The 23,995-nt window shown below is 45.3% G+C and overlaps 1 protein-coding gene across 2 annotated transcripts; it reads right to left on the reverse strand.

Moving 5' to 3' along the window:
• Window positions 1–273: 273 nt before the first annotated feature.
• Window positions 274–22,514, reverse strand: LOC8038197 (neurotactin). 2 transcript variants are annotated; one of them, XM_029973536.4, is made up of 8 exons: window positions 22,272–22,514; window positions 15,030–15,314; window positions 10,945–11,932; window positions 7,742–7,905; window positions 3,809–3,957; window positions 3,351–3,419; window positions 3,025–3,206; window positions 274–2,233 (listed from the first exon to the last, which is right to left on the reverse strand). In XM_029973536.4, the coding sequence occupies exons 2-8, from the start codon at window positions 15,311–15,313 to the stop codon at window positions 1,805–1,807; spliced, it is 2,265 nt and encodes a 754-aa protein (XP_029829396.3). In that variant the 5' UTR covers window position 15,314; window positions 22,272–22,514; the 3' UTR covers window positions 274–1,804. The 2 variants fall into 2 exon arrangements, with proteins under 2 accessions (XP_029829396.3, XP_042142391.1); XM_042286457.1 differs by lacking the exon at window positions 22,272–22,514 and adding an exon at window positions 20,282–20,356.
• Between the last annotated feature and the right edge of the window lie 1,481 nt (window positions 22,515–23,995).

The raw sequence follows: 23,995 nt of genomic DNA on the forward strand, positions 1-23,995 counted from the left end.
ATGGTACCGCAATTTTTCTCTCTTTGATCCGTGGCTCGATGAATTGTGAGCAAACATTGTTCAGCTTGTCCAACACCGCCCAACAAAAAGCTGCAGTGTCGAATTTTATGAAGAACCCACGCTGACCTTCATCAAGATTGAACACTACAGCTTTCTATCCAGGTAGTGTTGGCCCATCTCACACTTTACCTGCATCACCATCTTTTCGCTTGAAGGTCGGTGTCGTCCATTTACTCATGGTGTAAGGCACTCTGGTTAGCAATGCCAGTTGGGTTCATGTAGAAGTTTTTTCTTTATTTTCCGAGTTGTTCACACAAGTTTGGCAGTGCACACACAAGGACACAAGGAAAACGAAAATGTCTCTAAAAAGATCTTATGGGGGGGGGGGGGGGGGGGAAGGGGGAAGGGGGGAAGGGGAAGAGTTATACATGATGACTGTGGAAGGGCCACAAATGTTTTGGTACGACTTGCGATAATGACTCGATAGCTGCAGAGAGTTAAAAAAACTTCTGGGCATCTTTCGTGAAGCTTGACAACAGGATCAAGCAGACGGACGGCAAACTTGCGGAACGGCGAGGACACCGACTCTTGTAAAAACTCGACGCGCTGCCGCAAATTGTGGCCATTACAAATGTGTTGTTTTGATTATGCGGTGAGTATCTTCGCAGTGTGTGGTACATGATAGAAAGTTTGTCTTGGGAAACCTTTGGCAATTGTGCGTGTGTAAAACTCGACGCTTCCAAGGAGGCATCTGTAAATGTTGCCGTTCCTTTTTAAAACAGAGATGCTGCATCCCTTATTGGTGAACTTCTAACGTTTGTCGACCCAGGGAGTAAAAAAACATCAATGAAAAGACACGTTGAAGATACAAAAAGGTAAGAAATGCTGCGTTGAGCAATAACTCTGGCTTGCTAAGTGGACGCAGCAAATCTCAAAAAAGATGCTGCTAGCTTAAAACACGGTGTCTTAGTACGTGGAAACTGTTACGAGTTCCTCGGAGACAACGCTAAACTCTGTCCCTAAAAACTTTCCTACAAGGCGTTCCTTCTACTACACGTAACCCGCGGCTCTAGGGTAAATAAGTTGAGTTATCAAACTTCGACCCCGTCGATTCACTCAAATTTCTCTCACCCTGTCAGCTTTTAAGTTCAAAGACAAAACTTGGTTCCTGCAGGACCTCTACACGAAAGCCCTCCATCTTGGCTTCAAGTCGCGCGCAGAATAGCCTCGGATGCCCAAACTTGCCAGTACTAATTCACCCGTGGCAGTTGTGCAGGAAAGCCGGTCTAGGAACGTTCAGGGGGAAGTTGCCAGAAGAGCAAATGTAAGCCCTACGTTTTAAACCGACCCGTGCACTTCGTCAGAGTTAACTGCCGCGCTCTACTATACTCTTTTTAATCTTGCGATTGACCGTAGAGGCCGCCACTAACCATCGAAGCCAGTCGAATGCCGTGTGACCTTTGGAAGGGATGCGGGGCACGTAGTCGTGCGACGCGTTCGTAGTGTTGGATTGGTTGAGTAGCACAAGGCATTCGCTGTGGACCATCGCAAGGCAAAACTGAGTTTAGATTAAACAGCTACAGTCACGCCAATAAGTTGTAGTCTATCCATTTCTTACACGTTCTAGTACACTTGCGGTCCCGAGGAACACAGTGTGATGAGTATTCTTAGGATGGCTTTGAATAGCTCGTTTCCTAGTCGCTACTCTGTGACCAAGTCACCAAGAGGTGGGTACCCACGAAACAATACCATATTTCTGATCGCAATCTGCTTTGGTGACAAGAAAAAAAAAAAAAAGAGGCTTTCAGTTCATCTTTGCGTACGTCGGAAAGACGCCATACTTCTCCCACGCAGCGCACGCGTCGTGCTGGGAAGCGCGGCTCCGCACATTTGCTCCGATGTAATTCGTGAACGGGTTCTCCTTGAGCGGCTGAGAGCCGAGCGACGGCGTCCCAGTGTAGACGAAGTTGTAGAACAGCTCCTGTAGGTTGTGCTGAAACTGCAGGTCGCCACGCGAAGAGAAGGCCGTCTCGTTGCGGGAGGCCAGCTGGCCCAAGATGGCAGCCACGTCGAGCCCGTGAGGGGAGAACTTGGTGGGGACGGCGTTTGAGGAGAAGTTGAGGAGGGCGTTGGGCACATGGTCGACGACGTAGAAGTGGACTCCGCCCTCTGTGGCGTTGACGAGGTCGCGCGTCAACAGCTGGAGGGGGCAGGTCACGCGCACGTCCGAGATCTGTTGGGAGGAAGAGCGGCGGAGTTGTGGGTGCCCGTTTAAAGGGAAGTGAAGGCTATTATTAGTTCCCCAGGCTTTATCCCCGCTTTCGGTTTGCGACCAGAAAAATTATGGGCAGAACGGTGAGTGAGAAAGGTATGTGCAAAGAGAGTAATACCCGTTGCCATACAATTAATGTTAGCTTCAAAATTGCTCATTGTTCTTGGTAGTAATACCGCAGCAGTATGTGAAGAGAGTTGCATCTAATGGTGCTTCTATAAATTTTTAATATTGTATGCAACCTTCCAGAGGCTGCAGTTCAAAAGACTTGACGATCCCCACCAGTGTTTCGCTCCGCTCGTGGGTCATTCAACAAGTTAGCAAATGCAACTATCCTTACCAGTGTTTCGCTCCGCTCGTGGGTCATTCAACAAGAAGTTAGAAAATGCAACAAACTTAGCAGTTGGGGACAAGCACCTTGTGCTCACAGCTTTCACGAAGTAACAAAGTGAACAGAGTAAAGCAGTGTTCAGTTTGTAATGAAATTGTTCCGAAAGGTCTGACAATGTCATGAACTCGTTATGAAAAGTCGAAGGAGATGTTCTATCGTTTACCGAGGAGCCTGACCACCTTCCATCTTCTCAAAACCTTCTATTCATTATTAAATGAAATTCATTATGCCGACGTCCACTATGTCAAAGTTCATTACATCGAGCTTTATCTAGGCTTCCTAAGGCAGTGGAAGGCTTACCAAAGTGTACTAGTATTTGGTAAACACTGTTACGCTACTTCAGCTGACGGAAACACCTTACCATGGTGTGGAGCTGCTTTGCTGGCGAAGTGTCGTTGCCGATGTAGAGGCTGATCATTTCTTCAGCCAGTTTGACATCGATTGTGTTCAGCCTGTCCCTGATGTAGGTGAGGATCTCGGAGATGTCGGCAGTCTCCATGTCGGGAAGCACCCGTCGAGAGGCAAACTCCTGGAGGTTCGATCCTGCCGCACAAGACAAGAGACCCTCTTTAAGCACTTCCTCAAGGACGTTTTCGTGGTGAAAACTCACAGACAGCTTTTACGAAAAGGAAATGCTCCAGACGGGTATAAAAATTCTGAAACATAGAAGTAAATGCGTGTATGCACCTATCACGATGGGAACCTTGTAGTCCTGCGAGGCCCACAGGTCGTACACGTAGTCCCTCAGGAAGTGACCTGGGAAGAAGTTTCATAAGCATGAGGCAAATGTGATGGCGTCTTTTTGGTCTATAGACGCATTGCACCAACGAGCATCCTCGTGGGTGAACCCCTTGAAGTACAAAATAAAATAACAAAACATGAATTGAGACTTGTACATCATCATCACGCCTAAACTGACAGTACAGTAGAAGCTGCTTGCTCATTGGACCAGTCGTATGTTTATCTTTCGCCACGTGATCGCACTCCCGCACACACCCATGTGCAAAGAGCTGGCTCGAGTGATGAAAGATAGGCGGTTGATTGTTCCGGAGAGCCCAGCTCGCACCGCACCATCAACTTGGGGGCGAATGTCCTTCTCTCGCTACAATCGGTTGGCCGTGACACGATTGGGTGAATTTCCGTACCATCAACGAGGGCCAAGCTAGGACCGTTCCTCTCGCCGGCGCTGGGCAGCTGAGCATAGGCGTCATCATACCAGGAGTTTGGAACGGCAGCCATCACCTGAGCAGACGACTTGTTCTTCATGCAGACGACGTCTGTGCAACCCAAATTGCTGCACGGAAATAAAACGGGCAACGTTGAGACTTGCACATTGTGTAGTGCGTGTTGGATACTTCTACTTGGTCTAAAATTGGTCGCAGCAAGCAGACGGCAACATCTCTGCTTTCGACTGAGTGCATCACCTGCTGTGCGTGTCAGTCGCCGCTGGCCGTGGCAAGGAAGTTGGTCTCATTCTTCACAGAAATGCTACACTTTGAAAATCGAGATGGTAAAATGCATTACTAAAATACACCTTCGATGAAAAGTTCAGATCGATATGTGCGGGCACTGATCTTTCTGACCAATTTTAGGGTTTGGGGGCCTACATGCCAGATCGATATGTGCAACACCTGGCATGCCACAGCCAAGGACAGAGGACTGTTGTAGATCTCTCGGGGATCTTTAACATAAAATTTAAATCTCTGTCACCATTCAGTAAAATCAAATTTGTTATAATGCAACACTACAAAACAATTTTACTTCTCTTGAAGCCGATGAGTGCCAAGAAAGGAAAAAAAAAATGACCTCTTGAATGCTCCTCTGAGTGAGAAAGAAGAAACCCTATTCCCCTTCCCATAGACACTGACTCAGGGATGTGCTCCTTGTGGGAGAGGAGGAGCAAAGGTGTGAGGGAGAATGGAAAGAAGGGCACTGAAGGGTTTTCTGCACTGCAGAAGACAATTCTGTAGGTCGGCAAAAGGGTCATGACACGAAATTTAAACATGGATGATTAGTCCTGATATGAAATGTTCACAGGGAACTTATTTAATATACCCACAAAGTTTTGCAATGTTTAGAACTTTAGTAATTAAAAAAAGGAACTTTTTAATGTTCATATTTTGCATCTGGTGACCGGGCAATACTGACATAAAGCTGACGTTGGTGACATCTAAAAAATTTAAAGGGGAGGGTGCAGGGGCGGATTAAGAGGGGGGGTCCGGATGTCCTGATCCCCCTCTTGATTTCTGCATATGTAAAATTTAGGGCGTGAAACGAGGGAGAGGGGGAGGGGGTTCCTAAACAAATGGTACGCTGTCCAACACCTGACCCCCCCCTCAGGAAATTCCTGCATCCGCCCCAGGGAGGGTGCATGAACTTTTCCAGGCTAGGTGATCCAAGCTATTGCCCGATACAAAAGGTGTAGCCAGTACCATCCATCCCTGCCCATGATGATGCATGCTGGTGCCCATAAACCACATTACTATGATCAAGCAGCTGGCCACTTTTGCTCTCGGCCCACTGCCCACACCTGTCAAGTTTGCTCCTTGTTGCCACCTATCCTATTTACTTATTTTCCCGCCAGTTTCCTCCCGGAAACAGGAGACGGTTCCAACAACGCGAGCAATGCCCAATATTCCCACGGTTCAAAAAGGCCAAACAAAAGTGGATGTGAGCACGTTACAGCAAGATTGCTTAGGAGCAGGGGATAGATTACACCATAGACAACGTCACCAGTGCTTACAAACGTGGCGGCCTTGCTGAGGGGGGGAATCTAAGGGTCCATGATTAAATCAAATCTATCCATGAAACTGATAGGTTGTTTTCAAAACATGTGGAGTCACAACCCCTTCAAACATTGCATGCAAAAATATCGCAAATGCAAACAGGCGTGTGGATGGAATGCAGTTTCGCCATTAAGACTGGTCGAGACATCTGCAACGAGCGCGTTGCTACGACTGTGTCCGTTGTGACCGGAGCGACCGGAACGACTGCTCTGCACCGTGCGTACATACGCCTGCAACTGTGACTGCAACTAGTGCAGCGGGTCGTCAGCACGGCGACCGCTTCTCTGCCGTTGTCAGCTGTTTCAGCAGTACCTCAAAAAAGAAGGGGACACGCTGCCACTCAATGGCGTAAAAGAAAATAGACAAAAAATTTCTATAACCTCAATTTTTTTTTTTTTTTTAGGATAGGCTTTTAGGGTAGAGTCAATGATAAACGTAAAAGAAAAAGATGCAGTACACCATCTTGGACGATCACGACCTTAATACACGACTTTGCCAAAATTACAAATCTCACCACATGCCTTTCCTACAATTACAAAGGCTATGTAATCTTCGCAATGATATAGCAACATAGAAATATGATTTCGTGATCACATAGACGTTACGAGCGTTCAGGGTTGCTAACACTAATCACTTTTCTCGGCTGATGAAAATTCGTGAAAATTCGCATCCTTCATTCGGTACACACCAGTAATACCTTGAACTTGAGCACACGCATGGAATGCGCAAAATAAGAAATCTGGGCGATGCTCAAGGACACAAATGCTAAGAAAGCATTATTGTAGTCGCAGTAAACAAACATGATGGCCCGGGCGTTTCTGCTGTCAGAAGGCATAGGGCACATGCCGGAGGCTGGGCATTTGAAAGAGATGCCCTGCCGTTCTCACATGTTGGCCATAACATGCGACCCTAAAGATTTTTTTTTTTTTTTATGATGTGCAATGGTTGATATGCAAATACGGTAGTTTCGCATCCAACTTGTTACAATCATGCGACTCTCCTGGGCACATATCGTAATTGTTCGAACTGTTCTGTTTGGGCAGACGCACACAGGCGCTGTTGTGTTTGACGAAGTGGACGAGTAATAAAGTCGAGAGTATGGTACCAGTGGTTTCATGCTATGTTTCACGTCTCGCTTTAATTGTGTCGCAAGCAGACGCCTTATTGCATGCTGAAAAAAAAAAAAAAAAAATCTGGATCTCGAACTTTTAAATTGATGGGTCTGAAATTTAAGTGAAACCAAACGTTTAGGTACAATTTTATGTGAAAAGAGCTTTCCCATTCTATAATCCTCTGCTAACACAAACTCTAAAAAAAAAAATTTTTTTAGTTTGTGGGGTTTTGTTGGAGTTTGTTCAGGACTCTCACATACACCGTCTGTTCACAAGCTCACATGCACCGAAAATGAATATAAGCATATGAATCTGCTCAAAAAAAAAAGGGATAAAACATGATTTTAATAATAAACTGAACGATTGTAGCGATGCAGGCAAGTTTGTCATGCATATTGAAAAGTAGTGAAAGCGCACAATAAACACGAAGGCGGAGAGGCAAACAGCGCTCGTCCTGTTCGCCTCTCTGTCTTCGTATTCGTCTTTATTGTGCGCTTTCACTATTTTTCAATAATTATGAACCGTTTTATGCAGTACCAAGTTGGTCTGTGTTATAAATTAATCTTTCAATCAATCCTTATTTGCATAAAACTCAAGTGTGATTCGCTCTATCAAATTCATTCACTGTTCAAAAAGAAACCAGTATGTACATCTTTGATTTCAAAATTAACCAAGATTCATACCTAGTGCTGAGCATGAAATCAATGTGCCATGACAGACTGTCCGCGCTGGACGGCCGTGGCTTACGGAGTCTTATTTTGGCGAGATCTGCCACAGCAAAGTTGCCCAGTAAATTTCAAAGCATTAGAGCACTTCAAGAAGCCAGTGAATGTGCAAAACATAACAAAAGACTGACCTAATGGTGGAACATACGAAACATAGCAATGATGTTGCCCTTTAAAAGCATGCAGACAATACCCAAACCGTAAGTGTTCCCGGCTCCTTGTTATGGCAGCCATGGCAAGGAGCTGGGAACACTTCCGGTTTCACAGAATTGGCCCAAATACGATGTATACTACACCACAAAAAAAAAAAAAAAGAAATGGTGAGAATTAAGGGGACACTTCATGTTAACAATACTGGTGGAATGTATACATTAACGTAACTTCGTTGTAAAACGATGGAAATAAAGTGAGCTCTAGGTTTCTTCTCGAGGTCACACCTCCACCTTTTGGCTCACCTCAAGAACTCAAGGTTGTCCTGAATGGCGTCGTCCAAGGTGCGGTTGGGGAAGTTGACTGATGCTCCAGAGATCCAGACCTTGCTGAGCAGTCCCTTGGTCAGTCCAGACGTCATGAGTAGCAAAGCAGACGTGGCTCCCGCACCGTGACCAAATACGGTCACCTACAAAACATCAACATCGTCGTGATCAGTCATCGCTATCATTGTAACCGGTCATCACCATTATTGTGATAATTTGTCATTATTCAAAAAGTGACGACAGACAAGTATTGAAAAAACAGTTAGGGCGCAGGCGAGCTGGTGTAAGTTTACCATTTTTGTAGACCCCCTGAGACTGGGTGGAAGAAACACGACACAAAGAAACACGAAGAATTGAGACGTCGTCGTGTTTCTTCCGCCCAGTCTCAGGTGGTCGACAAAAATAGACAAGTATTGATAGACTAGACCAGCAACAAATATAGATTCCTTTATTTATAGGCATGCATGTACCGTATTTACACTATTGTAAGTCGACTTGATTGTAAGTTAGCCCCTCCACATTGCACATCAAAAAAAAAAAAAAATTCCTTAGGTGCGCATTTTATTGCAGACAAGTGAGAATGGGGCAAAGTATGTTTCGAAAGTACCCAGCCTCCAACACTGGATTGATGCCTTCTGGCGTGCTTTGGCTGCACATGCCGTTAAGATCATGCGCCATTGCAGACACCATTGGAGCGTACCCCCGCTCCAACAGTTTGAAGTTGCGTCCAACAGCGCAGTTGTTGGTACCTTCTGGGTGAAGAATGGCCATAAACGAGCACCAAAAACCTAAACTGCCCGGATCACGCATGTCAATAAAGAAAACGTAGTTAGCGCTCAAACATGATCTTGACATTCGATCAAATGACGTGCGACTGTGAATCGTGCAAAAACTGTGAAATGCAGCCGCGGGGATTGAGACGTGAGGCTGTTCCAGCGGCCTCCGGGGTGGCTCTTACAAGAAGTGCTGCCCACCCCAGAAGTCGGGCGCACCATGCGCTGTTCACTGCTGTACATTCAAGTTAATTTGCAAATCGCTAGCAATAACACTCGTTCGTGCAAAAAAAAAAAGAAAAGAATTTGTAAAATGAGCGCACAGAATAGCGCAATGCCACAGGCACCACAGCTGGCTGAACTCATAACAAGCCGAGGTGTTCTTGATACAGTGTAGACCGCATATAACATATGTCGCGGGAGTTGCGAAAATCTGCACTATAAGCGGTACCGCGCTATAACCAAAACATCAATTTTTCAGGCCAAAATACACGCCATGAGACAACTTACCTTTGTAAAACAATTTATTTTATATTATTACATGAAAAATAAAGCTTAGTCTGAGGAAAGTCTTTATTTCACCAGACTAGTACAGTTCTGTCTCAAGTGTGTCACACATTTTGAAACAAATGAGTGACTTTTGCCTGGTGCAGCCTTTTGAGAGCGTCGCGGGTTGCGGACGGACGTTGCAAGCGTTCAGGATTGCTAACCCTAATCACTTTTCTCTGGTGATAAAAATGCGTGAAAATTTGCATCCTTTATATGGTACGCGCATGAAATGCTCCAAAAAAGGCATGAACGCGCGCATGAAATGCCCCAAATAAGAAATCCGGGCGATGTTTGAAAACACGAATGCTTAGAAAGCACCACTGTAGTCGAAGTAAACAAACACGACGACACGGGCATTTTTGCCGTTTTGAGAGTGCCGCCACAACATTGCCGCACGAGTAAGTGGATCTTCCCTTCTAATACGTGCTGGGTTATCACAGCGACACACAACGAAAATTCACAGTCAAGTATAGCGCTTTTACGCGGAACGATGAGCTTCCACTGCGCCGTCGACGTCAACGGTCACCACGACGCCATGTTTGCACATAGAAAAAGCCGGTCCGCGACCGGCATGCAACGCACGCGAAAGGCTGGTTGGGCTTGCCAATGCCTTGTTACGTGAACGACACGTGCGTTCGTCCCTCCGTCGCTATGGCAACTGAAGCCTCTCTCTTCGCTTCTTTCCGCTTCTTCGAGCAACCTCCTTGCCATCCTCGCCCCCACAAGTGCCGCTTGCGGCTTGCGCCGTTATCTGGTGTCGCACAGGGAAGCGTGCTCGCTGCGCCGGTCAGTCGGCGCGGTCGGCGCACTGCTTCAGAAACCGCACTATAACTGGTATTTCCCTTTGCGCGCCTGCATTTTAAGCAGTATGTAATTACACGGAGTTCTATGGGAGGCGGACCGGTGGTTTAAAAAAGCCGTGTTATACCCGGTCCTGCACTATAAGCGGTTACGTTGTAAGTGGTCTATACTGTATTGCAATTGTGTCGTTTTTGTCAGCGGTGGAATCCTTTGGTTTGATTATACGTCGACGACGCCCCCCCCCCCCCCCCCCCCCCTTCAGACTTTTCAAAAATTGAAAAATGGGTCGACCTACATTCGTGTAAATACGGTATGTAAAACTAAACGCTAGAGTTGTGCAAAGTTTTGAAACTTTGAAGAATTCATGAATAGTGTCTGCTATTTCTATTAAATTCGTAGCACACTTTTATTGTTCAACGTAATCAAGGTTTTTAACATTAAAAAATTACAAACGTAATTCCCGAGTTTCTCGCAGCAAGCCTTGCCGCTTCACATCGACGCAAAACAGTGAAGTTTGACAACCTTGCACTACACGCAGGCACTTCAAGCTTCTCTGCTTTGCACCAGTGTGCAAGGGGAAACGGCTGATGTGTCAGGCCATCTCAGAAGGCTCAATGGTCTTGGAAATTTTGCTTAGTATTGTAGGTCATCCTCCTCAGATTATAATTATGGTTCGACACCAGACTTTAAAAGACAGTGCTTAAAAAGAAATCATGAAGCTATATTCAAATAAAAAAGTTGGTAGTCATTGCTTTGCTTGCCATGTTACATATGTTTTACCCAACTCCTCTTATCAGAGCCTCTTCATTTAATATAAGCATTAAAATGTTGCTCATGTAGCAAACTGCCTTTTCTCATAGGTACTATGCTTTCTAGAAAAGGTTTCCAGCCATAATTTATTAAAACATTCATGCTCACTTCACATTAAATGTAAGATATTTATATTAGAAAGTATTTGACTTTGATGCAGTCAGAACTGTCATATATTTGCGCAGCTATACTAAGCACCCAAGATAGATTCTGAGACCAGCAGCTGACAGAGCACCAGAACTGCCATACCTTGTTTGGATCTCCGCCGAACTGCTGGATGTTCCGCTGCACCCACTTGAGCACCGCCACCTGATCCAGGAAGCCATAGTTGCCGGACGTTGGGGGATGCACACTCTTGGACAGCTGATCCAGAGCCAGGAAGCCGAAGACGTTCCGTCGGAAATCAAACGTCAGCATGACGACGTCTTGCCGCCGCGCCAGAGCCGGGGACGGCTGAAGGTGGAGGTCTTCCTCGCCGAGTCCCATCAGCGAACCACCAAGAATGTAAACGACGACCGGTCGGAGCCGCCGCGTCGACAGCGATGGCGTGTACACGTTGAGGAAGAGGCAGTCTTCGCTCATGTTGAGCTTGACCCCCGGGATGCCCTTTTGGTAGCACCGCGGCGCGAACTCGTGGACCTGCTTTGTGCCGCGCCAGCAATCTCCGAGCCGCTGGAATGGCAACGGCGGCTTCCAGCGCCGGTCACCGACTGGCGCGAGGGCGTACGGCACCCCACGGAAGACGAAGACGTCGTCTTCGAAGTGTCCCTCGACGGGTCCGCACTCCGTGACGGCGATCGGAGTTTTCCACTCCTCCTCGAAGCCGAAGCCTCCGTTGGAGAGCGCGGTTCCAACCAGCACTATGGTGACAAGGACTAGGAGTCCGACAGCGGTTCCAACGAGAACGTAGCGCTTCCGGCGGTAGATGGCTAGCCGGTCGCGGAGGGGTAGCTTGTCGGACTCGCCTTCTTCGGCTTGCTTCTCTGACTTGGTAGGTTCGGAGTCGCCGATGGGGATGGTGACGTCGGTCGAGCTGGACGACTTCAGGTTTCCGTCCGCCTCGCTTTTGGCCGGGTCCTCGTTGGCAGTGGCTTCCTTCTCGCTGTGGTTGTTCGCAGCCACCTGCTTCTCGTCGGCATTGTTTTCCTCGGGCTTGGAACCTTGTTTCTCAGTCATCTCGGTTTCATCGGAGGGCTCTACGTCGGACTTGGTTGGAGTGCTGCCTTTCTTGAACCAGCTGCGAGTTAAAGGCGGGAGTTTGCTATTTCATGCAAAAATATCTCTATGAATCGACAGTTTGATTACGGGTTATGTAACTTTACGCATGATGGCCGTAAGTCGCACGCGTGACGGATGCAATTTTGAAGCCATAATTGATCAAATCAGTTGGTTAAAACGAAAACAAAAAAAAAAAGAAAAGAAAACAACATGTGTCTTATAAGCAGTGATGGAACTAATCTGCCGAACTTCAGATTCGGCAAAGTTCGGTAAAGGTTCAAATGCCATTTAGGCCAAAGGCTTTCGAGATTTCCAAAGGTTATTCAAGGTTTTGAGTGTAATACGCGTCGGAAAACATCTTGAATGCTACTTAGATGTTTATTGCAATTGTAGTTTTCGATTTGTTGGAGAAAGTGGTCACCCATTTAGCAAGATAAATGACTCAATAGAACACAATTGCTGATGTATTGCCATTAATTTTTGGAAACAATATTATGGGTTGTGTTTATATGAATTTTTTTATTGATTACACATGTTTTTGCTAGTGAAGCAACTTTGCTTGGTGCGGGCTGGTATGAGCCGCTCTAAAGGCAACAATGATGTTCCCGCGTGAAAACTCTCTATTGTTCCTCGGCTTGTGAGTCTGTTCCCTGTCCGGTTCCTCGTCTACTCGGTCTGCTCTGCTTACCCCACCGATTCCGGTAGTGTCGACAATGGAGCCATCGGAACCACCAAAGACGCAGGCTGCTGTTCCTTTTTGTATGCACGCGCAGCAGCAAAGCTCCTTGGCTGCCATCCGAGCTGCCGCATCATCGACAAAGAGTGAAGCTGATAGCTTGGAGGGTCGGATGCTGGCCCTCCAAGCGAAATACAAAAGAACACCGCAAAATTGGAGTTAAGTTATAAAACAAAACCACAAATGAAAGATAACGGAGAGCACAGTGATGAGCAATGATGAGTACGAACAGGAAGGAACAGAGGAGGACGTGATTGCTGTACTCGCGAGTATGTATGTATGTATGTATATATATAAAAAAGGATGCTAAAGTCGCTCTAAAGTAAACAGAGAGCTTCATAAATTGTTTTAAAATTTATTCTAACTGATGAATTCCCAAATAACAGTATATATTTTCTTATTTTCGTAGTCATCCGTGACCACTGTCGACGAGATTAGGCAGTTGAGGAGTTAACGGAGTTGTTTTAACTCCGTTGATCGTAAATGTCCTTCAGCCCGAATGACATTTGACTAGCGCGTCTGACACCCCCTAAATAACATTTAAGTTGAAGGAAATTTACTCCAAAGGCATTCAAGATGCCCGTCTGACAGGGGTATTAGCCTCTGTGCGTGTGTTATAATAGTTTCTGCCTCAAGAACAGAAGATTGACCAGGATTTGAAGCAGTCCACTGCGTAAGTGACAAACGATGTGGTACATTCTGGATAGCATGATTTTCATGTGATCTTTCCAGCGATACAACGAGGTAGTTGCAACATTGACTGACAAGTACTGTAAAGCACTACTCGCAATTATAGCAATCCTGTTTGCGGCTCCCAAGGAGTTGGTGCCCAAACAAAATAGTATTGCTTTTTTAATTAGTGTTATTTCGCAGTTTTCATCCATCCGCATAACACCAAACACACAGCTATCACGCTCGACATTGCACATTTGATATTCTTAATTATTCCCATCTTCCTAAACGTCCGCGTGTGTCCTAACATCAAAAACCGGCATTTTAAAAGTTAAAAACGAGACGTTGCGCACATGGGACACACTTTTATGCAAAGCTGGCGTCAAGCGAGTCAAATTGAAAACATGCATATAATTACAATAATATTGTTATCTCTTCTGTTGAACGCTTAGCAGCGATTGCAGTAATTTTCGCACACGAAACAATGGCTCGCAGAGAAAGTAGATACCGCATTTACATTAAAAATGTACACACTTGCAGGCTTGCACTGGTAAGGCCTACAAACCAAAACTCGTGTAACGTGACTGTGCCCGCTACTACCCGACCTCTTTGTCACACCATTTCTGCAAAAAGTTATTGTAAAATTGCCAGTAAACACACAAAAATGACACCGATACAATTATCTTGTAGAAGATCACCTTATTTAGTAACGTCAAGATGCATTAAATAAAAAACAAAAACCTTTTTCGCCCGTAAAAACGAAATACTGAATTTTGAGTCTGGCAACAACGTATTTTTGCCTAATCTTTGCTTAATTTTTAGAAAAGTTTGGCAAAACTTCGGCGTTGCCAAACTTTCGATTCGAATTTTGCAGAATATTCGATTCGGCAAAATTTCGGCCTATCACTACTTATAAGGTCAAAGAAAACTTTTGTTTGAAGTTTGCCTCTACATATCTCTCGAAATTAAAGGACAGATATGTCATTTATCAAGCTGCCATTTATTGTTCCCAGGTTTGCTGGAAAGTTTCTGCCCTAAAATAATAGTGCCCATCAGCTGTTTGAAGGAGTATGACATAGATATATGTCCACAGGCTCCTTTCGAGGAATGTGCAGCTTTACACATGAGAACATGAAACGCATGCACCATGATCGGACGCGGAATTCGACTACTGAACATGAAAGCCAACACTCTTTCTTGTCCCCTATTGGGAAGTATATCCAACCATAGTGCGGTAAAAACATTTTGTACAGGTTGTGCCCAGTCTTTGCCATGCTCGCAATCAAGGAAGAAAAGTAAAAAATCCAGTGCACATGCCTTGTGTTGGTAAACACAGAACTAGCTGAGGAAAACAAGCTGGACACAGCACCCCTTACAGTTCAACCAGGCACGTAGCCAGGATTTTGTTCCGGGGCCCATGACAAAATGCTGTTCGAGGGGGAGGGGGGGAGAGGAGGTCCCAGCAAAATGGAAGATTTCGGGGGGGGGGGCGGGTCTATGGGCCCCTCCCCCTGGCTACGTGCCTGAGTTCGATTTCAGTGATCAGGCAAAGAATTTGGAAGAAGCTCCGCCTCCAACTTGTTGCCTTCCGCCAGGCTTTGGTTGTGAGTGCGATGAACTCGCACTGAAGGCGGAGCATCTAGTGAAACCTTATACCTGCCACAGACTATACAGACCGTCTACATAGAGCAGACCGCTCAGAACTGACCTCTCCCAGAACCTGGCCCTTGCCATCTTGACGAGGCTCGGTCGCTCCTCGGGTTCCTCCTTGGCCTGTTCCTCGGCCTCGCCTTGCAGCGGCACCTCTTCTTCGGCAAGCTCGATGGAGGACTCGACAGTCTCGGCAATGGGGACGTCATCTATGGTCTTCAGCTCGCCTTCCTCAGACTTGGGGCTGACTATGTTCTCGTCAATGGCCTTCTCCTTGCAGATAGCCTCTATGCTGTCCCCAGGGAGGTTCTGGTGGTCGGTGCCCTCGACTTCGATCGTCATTCTGCAACAGATATGTGGGGAAATGGTCCAGGAAAGGCAAGATCAAAGTATAATTAAGGGATTTTATGTACCAAACCAACCAAGGGCATCTGGCACGCCCCAGGGGAGGACTGGGAACTAATTTCAAGTGCCTGAGAATCTATTGGCGGTTAACTGAAATCTCGGTTACAGCACAGTGCATCTTCTGCAATAAGCCTTGTTGGATTGCAGGCACCTCGGTCCGGTGCTAGGATGTCTGAACTCGTGGGATTTAGAGAGCTACGCTGCAAAGAGTGCACTGACAGTGCATTATTTACCATTCAATGCGGGGGGGGGGGGGGGGGGGGGGGGGGGGGGGGGGGGGGCAGAATTAAATTGCTTTCTATCAGTCTTGGCTTATATTCTGTCACATATTGTTACAATAGGGCACTTGTGAGACAGAGCAGCGAGATAATTTGCATATTGGTGGAAAACCTTAAAATTGAAGCACTCAAGTGTCGAATTCTAATCGAAGACTATAGAATCCATAACTATTTTTTTTTTAAGAATTACATTATTCCCTTTTCTCCCCCTCCTTCCCTCCCTCCTTCCCCCACCCCCCCCACCCTCCCTCCCTCCCTTCCTCCCCAGGAAAAAAAAGAACAACAAGCAATTAATGTTTTTTTTTTTTTTACCCCAAGAGTAATGCATCACTGAAGGCTTATTCTCCAGTCAAATATAGCGCTAGTGGTTCAAACCAGATACCAAAGTTTCAGAACTAACCGTTAAGTCCTCCCAAAGATTACGTAATATAATTTGGCGACACTGACTTTAGTTTACTATCTTGCGTTGATCAATGGGTAATTTATTCGTTATTTTCACAAAAAAACACAACCGAGCTCCCATGTTCATTTATATTGTTAACAACAAATATTGTAAAACATACTCCAGATAAAATGAGCGACAGATTTTTTGCGGTTTCATAATCTTTTGGTGCTCATCAGAATGTATTTTGTTTTTAGTTTGTAAAATTAATATTTGCAATAACATACATAAAACATATAGACTCAGAGTTTTGTCTTGACTGGAAAATGTTTTTGCAAAAGCTGCTTCTTTTGCAAAAGCTTTCTGAAATATGCCACCTGGTCTGTTTGAAAAGTAATTAAACTGATTTTAAAACACAATAACATTTATATGGGAGCATGTCCACTTTCTGATGAAGAAAATTTTAGTATCTTCACACAAACTGAAAAATATATTTATCACGCAAAAAGTATACAGTAAAAACACTTGCCGCGTACCGAAGCATTAATGTTTTTGTCTTTTCGGGGCGGATGCAGGCAGCATAGAGGATATTGAACATTGCACATTGTGCCTGTCATTAAAAAATTTAATTGGCCATGAAGTAACATGATTATATGCTGGATACCAATAAAAGATTAAATTTTTTTTCCTTAGTTGATCGAATAACCCGTGCTGCGATTTACTCGCAACACAGCTGATCGTTCGACGACTGACCATTACACAACTGACACTTTGGGCAAACTTATTCTAAAAAAGAAAGACTCAGTTTGAATTTCATATTTTTAGCACCACGGGAATGTATGTTTGTTTTGTCACTGCAAGTTATTTCTCGTCGGGATATTATGAAAAATAGCACTTAAAAACATTCGTTACACCACTGACACATCAAAGAGGTATGTATTTAAAGATAATAAATTTTTAGGTTTTGGTCCAGGGTGAATGGCTCTTGTAAGACTTTCCTGAAAACGTATTAAATAGTCTGCATACTGACAAATTAAATATGATTGGCAGAAGTTTTTAAATAAATTTGTACATCTTTCGTTATACAACTGACATTCAGGTCGGTCACACTTGTTTCTTTTTAAAATATAAATACTTTAGCAACACTGGACCCCGAGATCATATCATAAATTTTTCAAACTTATAAAAGTTTACTTCGCTAAAACAAAGAAATCACAAATTTGAAACTTTTGTGGTATCTAGCAAATACAAAACAAGTTCTTGTATTTGTTTTTAGGAGACTTTGATGCTATCCTATACAAACTATACAGGGTGTCACGAAAGAAAATTTACACGGTCTTTTTTACCGCAAAAATAAACTAAGCATCGCCAAACGCTCATTCTCCACCCAAAGGTAGAACGAGAGGTCACAACCAGATTCCATAGTTTCAGCCCGATCCCATAACTTAGTCAAAAGTTATAAGGGATTTTCTGAAAAATTCAATGGGAAAATGGAGCCCATTTTAGCCTGTTTTCGGTTTCTGGTGCCATAGAGCCCCATGTGTTTGAAAACTATGTCGGCCGCCATTTTCCCATTGAAATTTTCAGAAAATCACTTATAACTTTTGAACAAGATATCGGATCGGGCTGAAACTTCGGCATCTGGTTGTGACCTCTAGCGCTACCTTTGGGCGGAGAATGAGCGTTCGGCGATGCCTATAGTCGGTTACAAGTCAAGAAGGTAGGAGAAGCTCCTCCCACAAGTGTGATGCGCCCGTTTCAAATCTCTCCGCAGTCGAAAGAAGAGTTCACTGGAAACGCTCCTCGTTCCGCTTCAATGGATTCCCACTTGTCTCCGATCCCACTTTTTAAGAAAGCGACCTTTGTATTCATCGGAGAGGAAACCGAGCCCCTGAAAGCAGCCTTTGAAGTTTGTACCCATCGGGGGGGAAGCTAATCCCCGAAAGTCGTATTTGTTTCCGTCGGTGGGGGAGAACTCTAATCTCCCTCTCGTGCCTTCCACAATGCTAAGTCAAAGTCGAAAGATAAAGCAAATATGTACAGAAAGGCAAGATCCTCCTCGCGCGTTGGCCGCGACGTCACGGAAACGGTGGGACGCTATTGGATGCGGAGGTGGCGGAGGGATATCTAATTCCCTTTGAGGGGCATTTGCCGCTACCTTCTTCACCTGTAACTGACTATAGTGTATTTTTGCGGTAAAAAAGACCGCGTGAATTTACTTTTGTGACACCCTGTACTTTAATGGGAAGATGGCGACCAACGGAGCTCTCATATACATGCCGAAAACTGGCAAAAATGGACCCCATTGAAATCACACATGCTGAGCGCAAATTCGTCTGCTTCTTGCACAGGGGTTGCGCTAATGCCAGAGCGCCAAGCTCTTATTGGCTGATTGATATAGAATAGTGAGTAGACCTCAAGGCTTCTCGCATTGATGTCTACCCACTATCCTTTTAATCAAAGCCAATCAGAGCTCGGTGCAATTCTGACGTCACTGCACTCCTGAGCAAGAAGCAGACGACTTGCTTTCCTCATAACTTTAGAATGAGATAACGGTTAGTTCTGAAACTTTGCATCTGGTACGGACTGTTAGCGGGGAGCACTCAGCTGGTCGAACAATGTTTTAGCGAATGCCAACTTTTCATCGAAAGACACTTCAGCGAATGGTCGGCCACAGCGAAGCGACATTTACAGGTGGGCCAAGTGGGCTAACATTCTTGTAATGCGCCGCCACAGACTGCCGCCGCAAAGCGGCGTGAACGCAGCAGGGGGGTGGGTTAACACGTACGCACATTTGGGCAAAAAATGAGCAATCAACAGTGCCTAATTCATCTTTTTTTTTTTTTAAATGTGATTTTTTTTGTTGGTTGTCATTTTTTAATTAAAATTTTCCCAAAAATTACTTATAAATGTTGAACCCGGCATCTGGTCCAGACAGTGATGCCCGGACCTTTAGTGCTATGTCTGGACCGTTCCAGCAATGAATTGTTTATTTTTGCAATAAAGCAGAGCCGTATATGTAGAGAGTTTGGTCAATGGGAGGCGCGGGCAGAGTCAGGGCGTGCGGCCGAGTCGGAAAGAGGGCTTGGCATGCTCTCTTGACCAACCAGAAGCCGAAAAGAATCCCCTAGCGGTGCTAGCGGCAAACAGTTCTGATCAAAAGCCTATGTTCGTATGTGGTTTTAATAAGCGCGTAAGAGTGAAGTGTAGTAACTTTTCGTGGATGAAAATAGGGTGCACGTGTTGTTTTGATCATGATCACGCAGAAAGATGTAAGAAACGAATGCGCCGCGCAACTCTGTTTTGCGCGGACAGAGTGTGACCGTTCAGAGGGCAGATTCCCGGCCCTGGGCGCTTGGCGTACGGATCATGTCGATCGATCCGCTAGTCGCACTTTTCCAACATCACTTTGGATTGACGTGATTGAAACATCACGTGTACCATATTTTCAGCCATTAAGAGTTACTCCAATGCAGTTATCAGGTTTGTTTCTCGCGACTACCACCAGGGTATTATTTCCGGCTTCTGGTTGGTCTCATTCGAATTTCTGAAGACGCCCTGGAACACGCCCAGCCCGCTTTCGGCCAATGGCGCCTTCTCATTTGTCTCCTATACTTCCCAACGAATGGCCAAACTCTCTACATATACGGCTCTGCAATAAAGAAGACTGTCAATTTTTTTCCTTGCTTCACTTTTTTTTTTATTTTCTCCATGCCTTCACCCAGGCCTAATCTTTATTTTGTACTGTAAAACCTTTAGTTAAATAAAAAAAAAAAGTTACAAGCAAAGGGCCGGTCCCATTGTTACTTGACCAAAGAAATATATCTGGCTGCCTTTCAGCTCCATAACTGCGAATGAATCTCAAGATGGCTCCAGATGTTTTGGATGTAGCCCGTGCATCACCTTCCCCATCTGGTGTTGTCCGCACAAGAGTCTGGTTGTGACTCGCTAAGTGCCGCTATTTTTAGGTCGGCACCCATCTCGCCCGCTTTGCACAACCGTGGCTCTCTTGGAAACGTTGGGCGCTATTTGGGCGACGCCATAAGAGAACCCAGAGAACCCGAAGTCTCCATCCATTCTGAGGCACTCTCTATCAGTCCATAGGATGCAGACAGACGGAGTATATTTTCCCGAAATCAGCACTTCTAACAAAAATGTGTGCTTGACTCACGTATCAGTTGCAATTAACAAAAAAAAAAATATAATATATAATTTGTTTTTTTTTGGCTGAGTTCCAAATCTTACCCAAATGAATCCGAGTTACTCCGGCGGGTCGTGTCACGTGACAACACAGATTGGAAAGCGTTGAACGCGGGTAAGTTTTGGAAGGTACAAAACCCTTCTCCTGGAGTAAGATTAACGTTGAGTAAGATCGAGTAAAATTTGGAACACGGCATTTATGACGTCATTTGCGAGACATCACGTGACTTTAAGCGCGGCTAACAAAACGAAACTACACGAGTCTCGCGTTCTTTACTTCCTTTGCTTCGAGAAAACCGTGCTCTTCCGTACGATCCGCACACCTGGCCGACCTGGTCATTGCGAAACGTGCGCTGTGGAAACTCGTGTTCATTCTCGGCGGGTTACCATGCGTGGACTCATCACGCCAATTTTCACGGCCCACCCGCACACGCGCGCTTCCGCTTTTTATTTTCACTGGCACGAAAGAGGTCGAGAAAAGACTCGAGTTACAGTAATTCAGACTGACAAGTTTGTGCTCTCTTATAAAGAGGGCTTTCCCAGAAAGAACTTTTCCACTCCCTAAAACTGTTGCATAAATACCGAACGCTTATTGTCATTTTTTTGAAATAGCAAAAACAAGACGCCAAGGTTTGAGAACTCATCGATTGATTTTAAGAACTTTTCAATTAGAAAATGGGGCGCGTTTGGACGGCTACGCGTTATGGCGAAAAAAAAACAACACGGATCTCCCTACATTTGGACAAATACGCGTTATGGGGAAAAAAAAAAAAGAAACACGGTTCTCCTTCGTCAACTCGCACGTCATATCATGAACCAAACACCAGAAAAATACCCCCCCCCCCCCCACACACACACACACACAAAAAAAAAAAAGAAGGCGGTCACCCATTTTTGTGTGGTTCGGAACCCCCCAAAATGGCGTTCGTAACAGCGGATTCCGCTTTCTGCTACGTTTCTGCTTTCCCCACAATCCCCACGCCACCCCCCGCGCCGTCTCTTCCCGGCTTCTCCTTAGCTTTCCCAAACACACACGTACAAAATGTGCTCTGCCCCAAGCCAACAGACAGGGCGTTAACAATGGAAGGCTGCCAAGGCATGCGAGTTCCTTTTGCGGGGGTCAGGGACCCGCAAAAATGAAAACATATGCCGTGCAAGGTCACAAAAAGCACACTGGGGAGAACTTTGTCGAAAATATCAAAAATGTAGGATGTTGTTAAACCTTTTTCTTCCCGAACATTTTGTCTGTCTCCTTTGCGTTCTATCCCTATATATATATATATATATATATATTGCTGTTTAAATTCTGTTTTCCTTCGCCCCCCGCCGACGATGAAAACTGAAAGTTACCGAAGTGCCGACCCGAACAGCACCGAATGTGTACCACACCCTCTCCACATTTTTTTTTTTTTTAATTGCATTTTTTATTACACGTATTACACCCGGGCATTACAGATGCAGATACAAAACGAAAGCTTAAAACGAACATCACTTTTAAGAAAAAAAAACGAGCAGCGTATAAAATACAACACATCTGACCGGTAAGGACCAAATTTTGCAATGCACTTTAGCAACGATTGCTGCCGTTAAAATTATGCAATTTCAAATTCGTAAGAAACACTTTGTCTTTTTCGTGGTGATGAAGTTTCGACTGCAACGACAATATATAGAACTGGATGCGACCAACGGACAAGTGATCGTGCAACGTGAGAAGCTCCAGGGCTCCCAGCTCCACCCATCACCCCCTCTCCAACCGGCAGAGCAAGAGCAGATCAATAAACATCCTTTTCTTTTTTTCCCCTATTGGTATCTCTTACAGGCTCGCTTATCTCGGAGGCAACGCCCACATCAATAATCCTAACCGCGGCATCATCGAAGCATCTTCCGCAACGCTCAAGTACTGTTATGCACTGCTCGGCGGATGCGACAAAGGAGCTTTGTCCCCCGGGCAGTCAACACACAGCCGCCAGACTTTCTCCTTCGCTAGGATACTTGGCGCGAGTGTCCTAGCTCGGAGCAATGGAAGGTCGCTTACCTCGAAACGATGGAAGAGCACTCCGACGAAGACGAGCCTTGCAACGAAAGAGAAAAAAAAAGGGGGGGAGTCGAACGCAACGGGCTTGGCGCGTGGAGAGCCGAAGCGTCTTTTGGGATTTTCAAACGGCTACGCGGCCCATCCCACCACCGGTAGCCAGCTTCGGAAACGTCATTTGTTCGGGGGACGTATGCTCAATATCCGAAACGTCGCTTGTCCCGCGATAGTGTGCGGATGTAATATGCTGGAACGCTTCTTTAACAGCCCCGTGCTGTCGTGCGCAAGTAGTCCACCAGGGTTTATACGACGCTATAGGCGCTTGCGCTTCCGATAGACAGATTATATTGTTTTTATCTGTTTCAGAGAACAAACGACAGACACAGGCATAGCACTACTTACAACTAAACTTTATTGTCGTTGTCGCACAATATATATACTGGCGCCAACAAAGACAAGTTAAGAAAGATATACAAATACACATTGCAGCTAAAAGGCTAAAATTGTGACATTACTCATCACACCAGCTGAGATATCCAGGCAAAGATACGGAGGGTGTGCTGACACACTGCAGCCCCAATCTACAAATTTTTTGGGCCTCAAGTATTTCTCGAGTGATTTTGTTTAGTACAGCACAGTCAGCAAATAATGGAATGGAAAACCGATACAACGTAGATAGCGTCGTATCAGTGATCAGTACATCTCGGTGTGCACTGCCGAGATTGTGGCTGCGTTCCACTATTTGCTGACTGTGCTGTACAAAACAAAAACAAAATCCCACGAGAAATACTTGAGGCCCAAGAAATTGGTAGACTAGGCTGCAATGTGTCACCATGCCCTCTGTGTCAACCAGGGATGAGGATGACTAGTGACTAGTCTGAGATGGTCTGATGAATGAGGTCACAACTTTAGCCTTTAATAATGTGTATTTGCATATCCTTTTCAACTTGTTTTTTGTTGGCGCCGGTATATATATTGAGCGACAAGAAAAATAAAGTTCAGTTGTAAGTAGCGCTGTGTCTGTGTCTTCCTTTCTGTCTGTTGTCTTGTTGCACTTTGTAACCATTATGAAGATTATGAATCACTAACTCACATAAAAACTTGATCTCATGAAAAATTGCAGCGTAACAGTGTTCCGTGCTTTGTCCTATTTGTTTATTCTTTCATGTGTAAATTCTGTCGTTTCTCATTTCATGTTTACTGTAGTGCAAGCATGAAAAGTAGGCACCTTTTATGGGAGCGCTTCTTCAAGGATAGCACATTTTAGGGGCGAAGCTCCTTAGGGTCAAGCCTTGTCCGTCCGGCGTCCGTGCTATCATCGATCTTGCTGGTGCTCATGTAGGGCAAAAAAAAAAAAAAAAATGTTTGCGCAGTCGACAGGATTCGCACCTGTGCGGGGAGACCCCAATGGATTTCTAGTCCATTGCCTTAACCACTCGGCCACGACTGCGAAACGAGTAGGGGGCTCCGAGATGTGGTGGTAACTCAAGAGCTGGGGATGTCATGGATAAAACCACTGATCTCTATGGATGAAACGTTGCATGTAGCCGCTCAACGTCTATAGAGGAGGGAGCGCTGCGGTCAAATGCGTAAATAATCACGTTAAACTTCGCATGCGTTGGCTCAACGTTTATACACGAGAGGGCGCTGCGGTCAAATGCTCAAATGCGTATATAACCACGTTCCATACCACACATTCTCTTTCTGACATGGTGAAAACGAACGAA

Source organism: Ixodes scapularis, unplaced genomic scaffold, assembly GCF_016920785.2.
Source record: "Ixodes scapularis isolate PalLabHiFi unplaced genomic scaffold, ASM1692078v2 PGA_scaffold7__128_contigs__length_106722199, whole genome shotgun sequence".
In the NCBI taxonomy this organism is placed as follows: Eukaryota; Metazoa; Arthropoda; class Arachnida; order Ixodida; family Ixodidae; genus Ixodes; species Ixodes scapularis.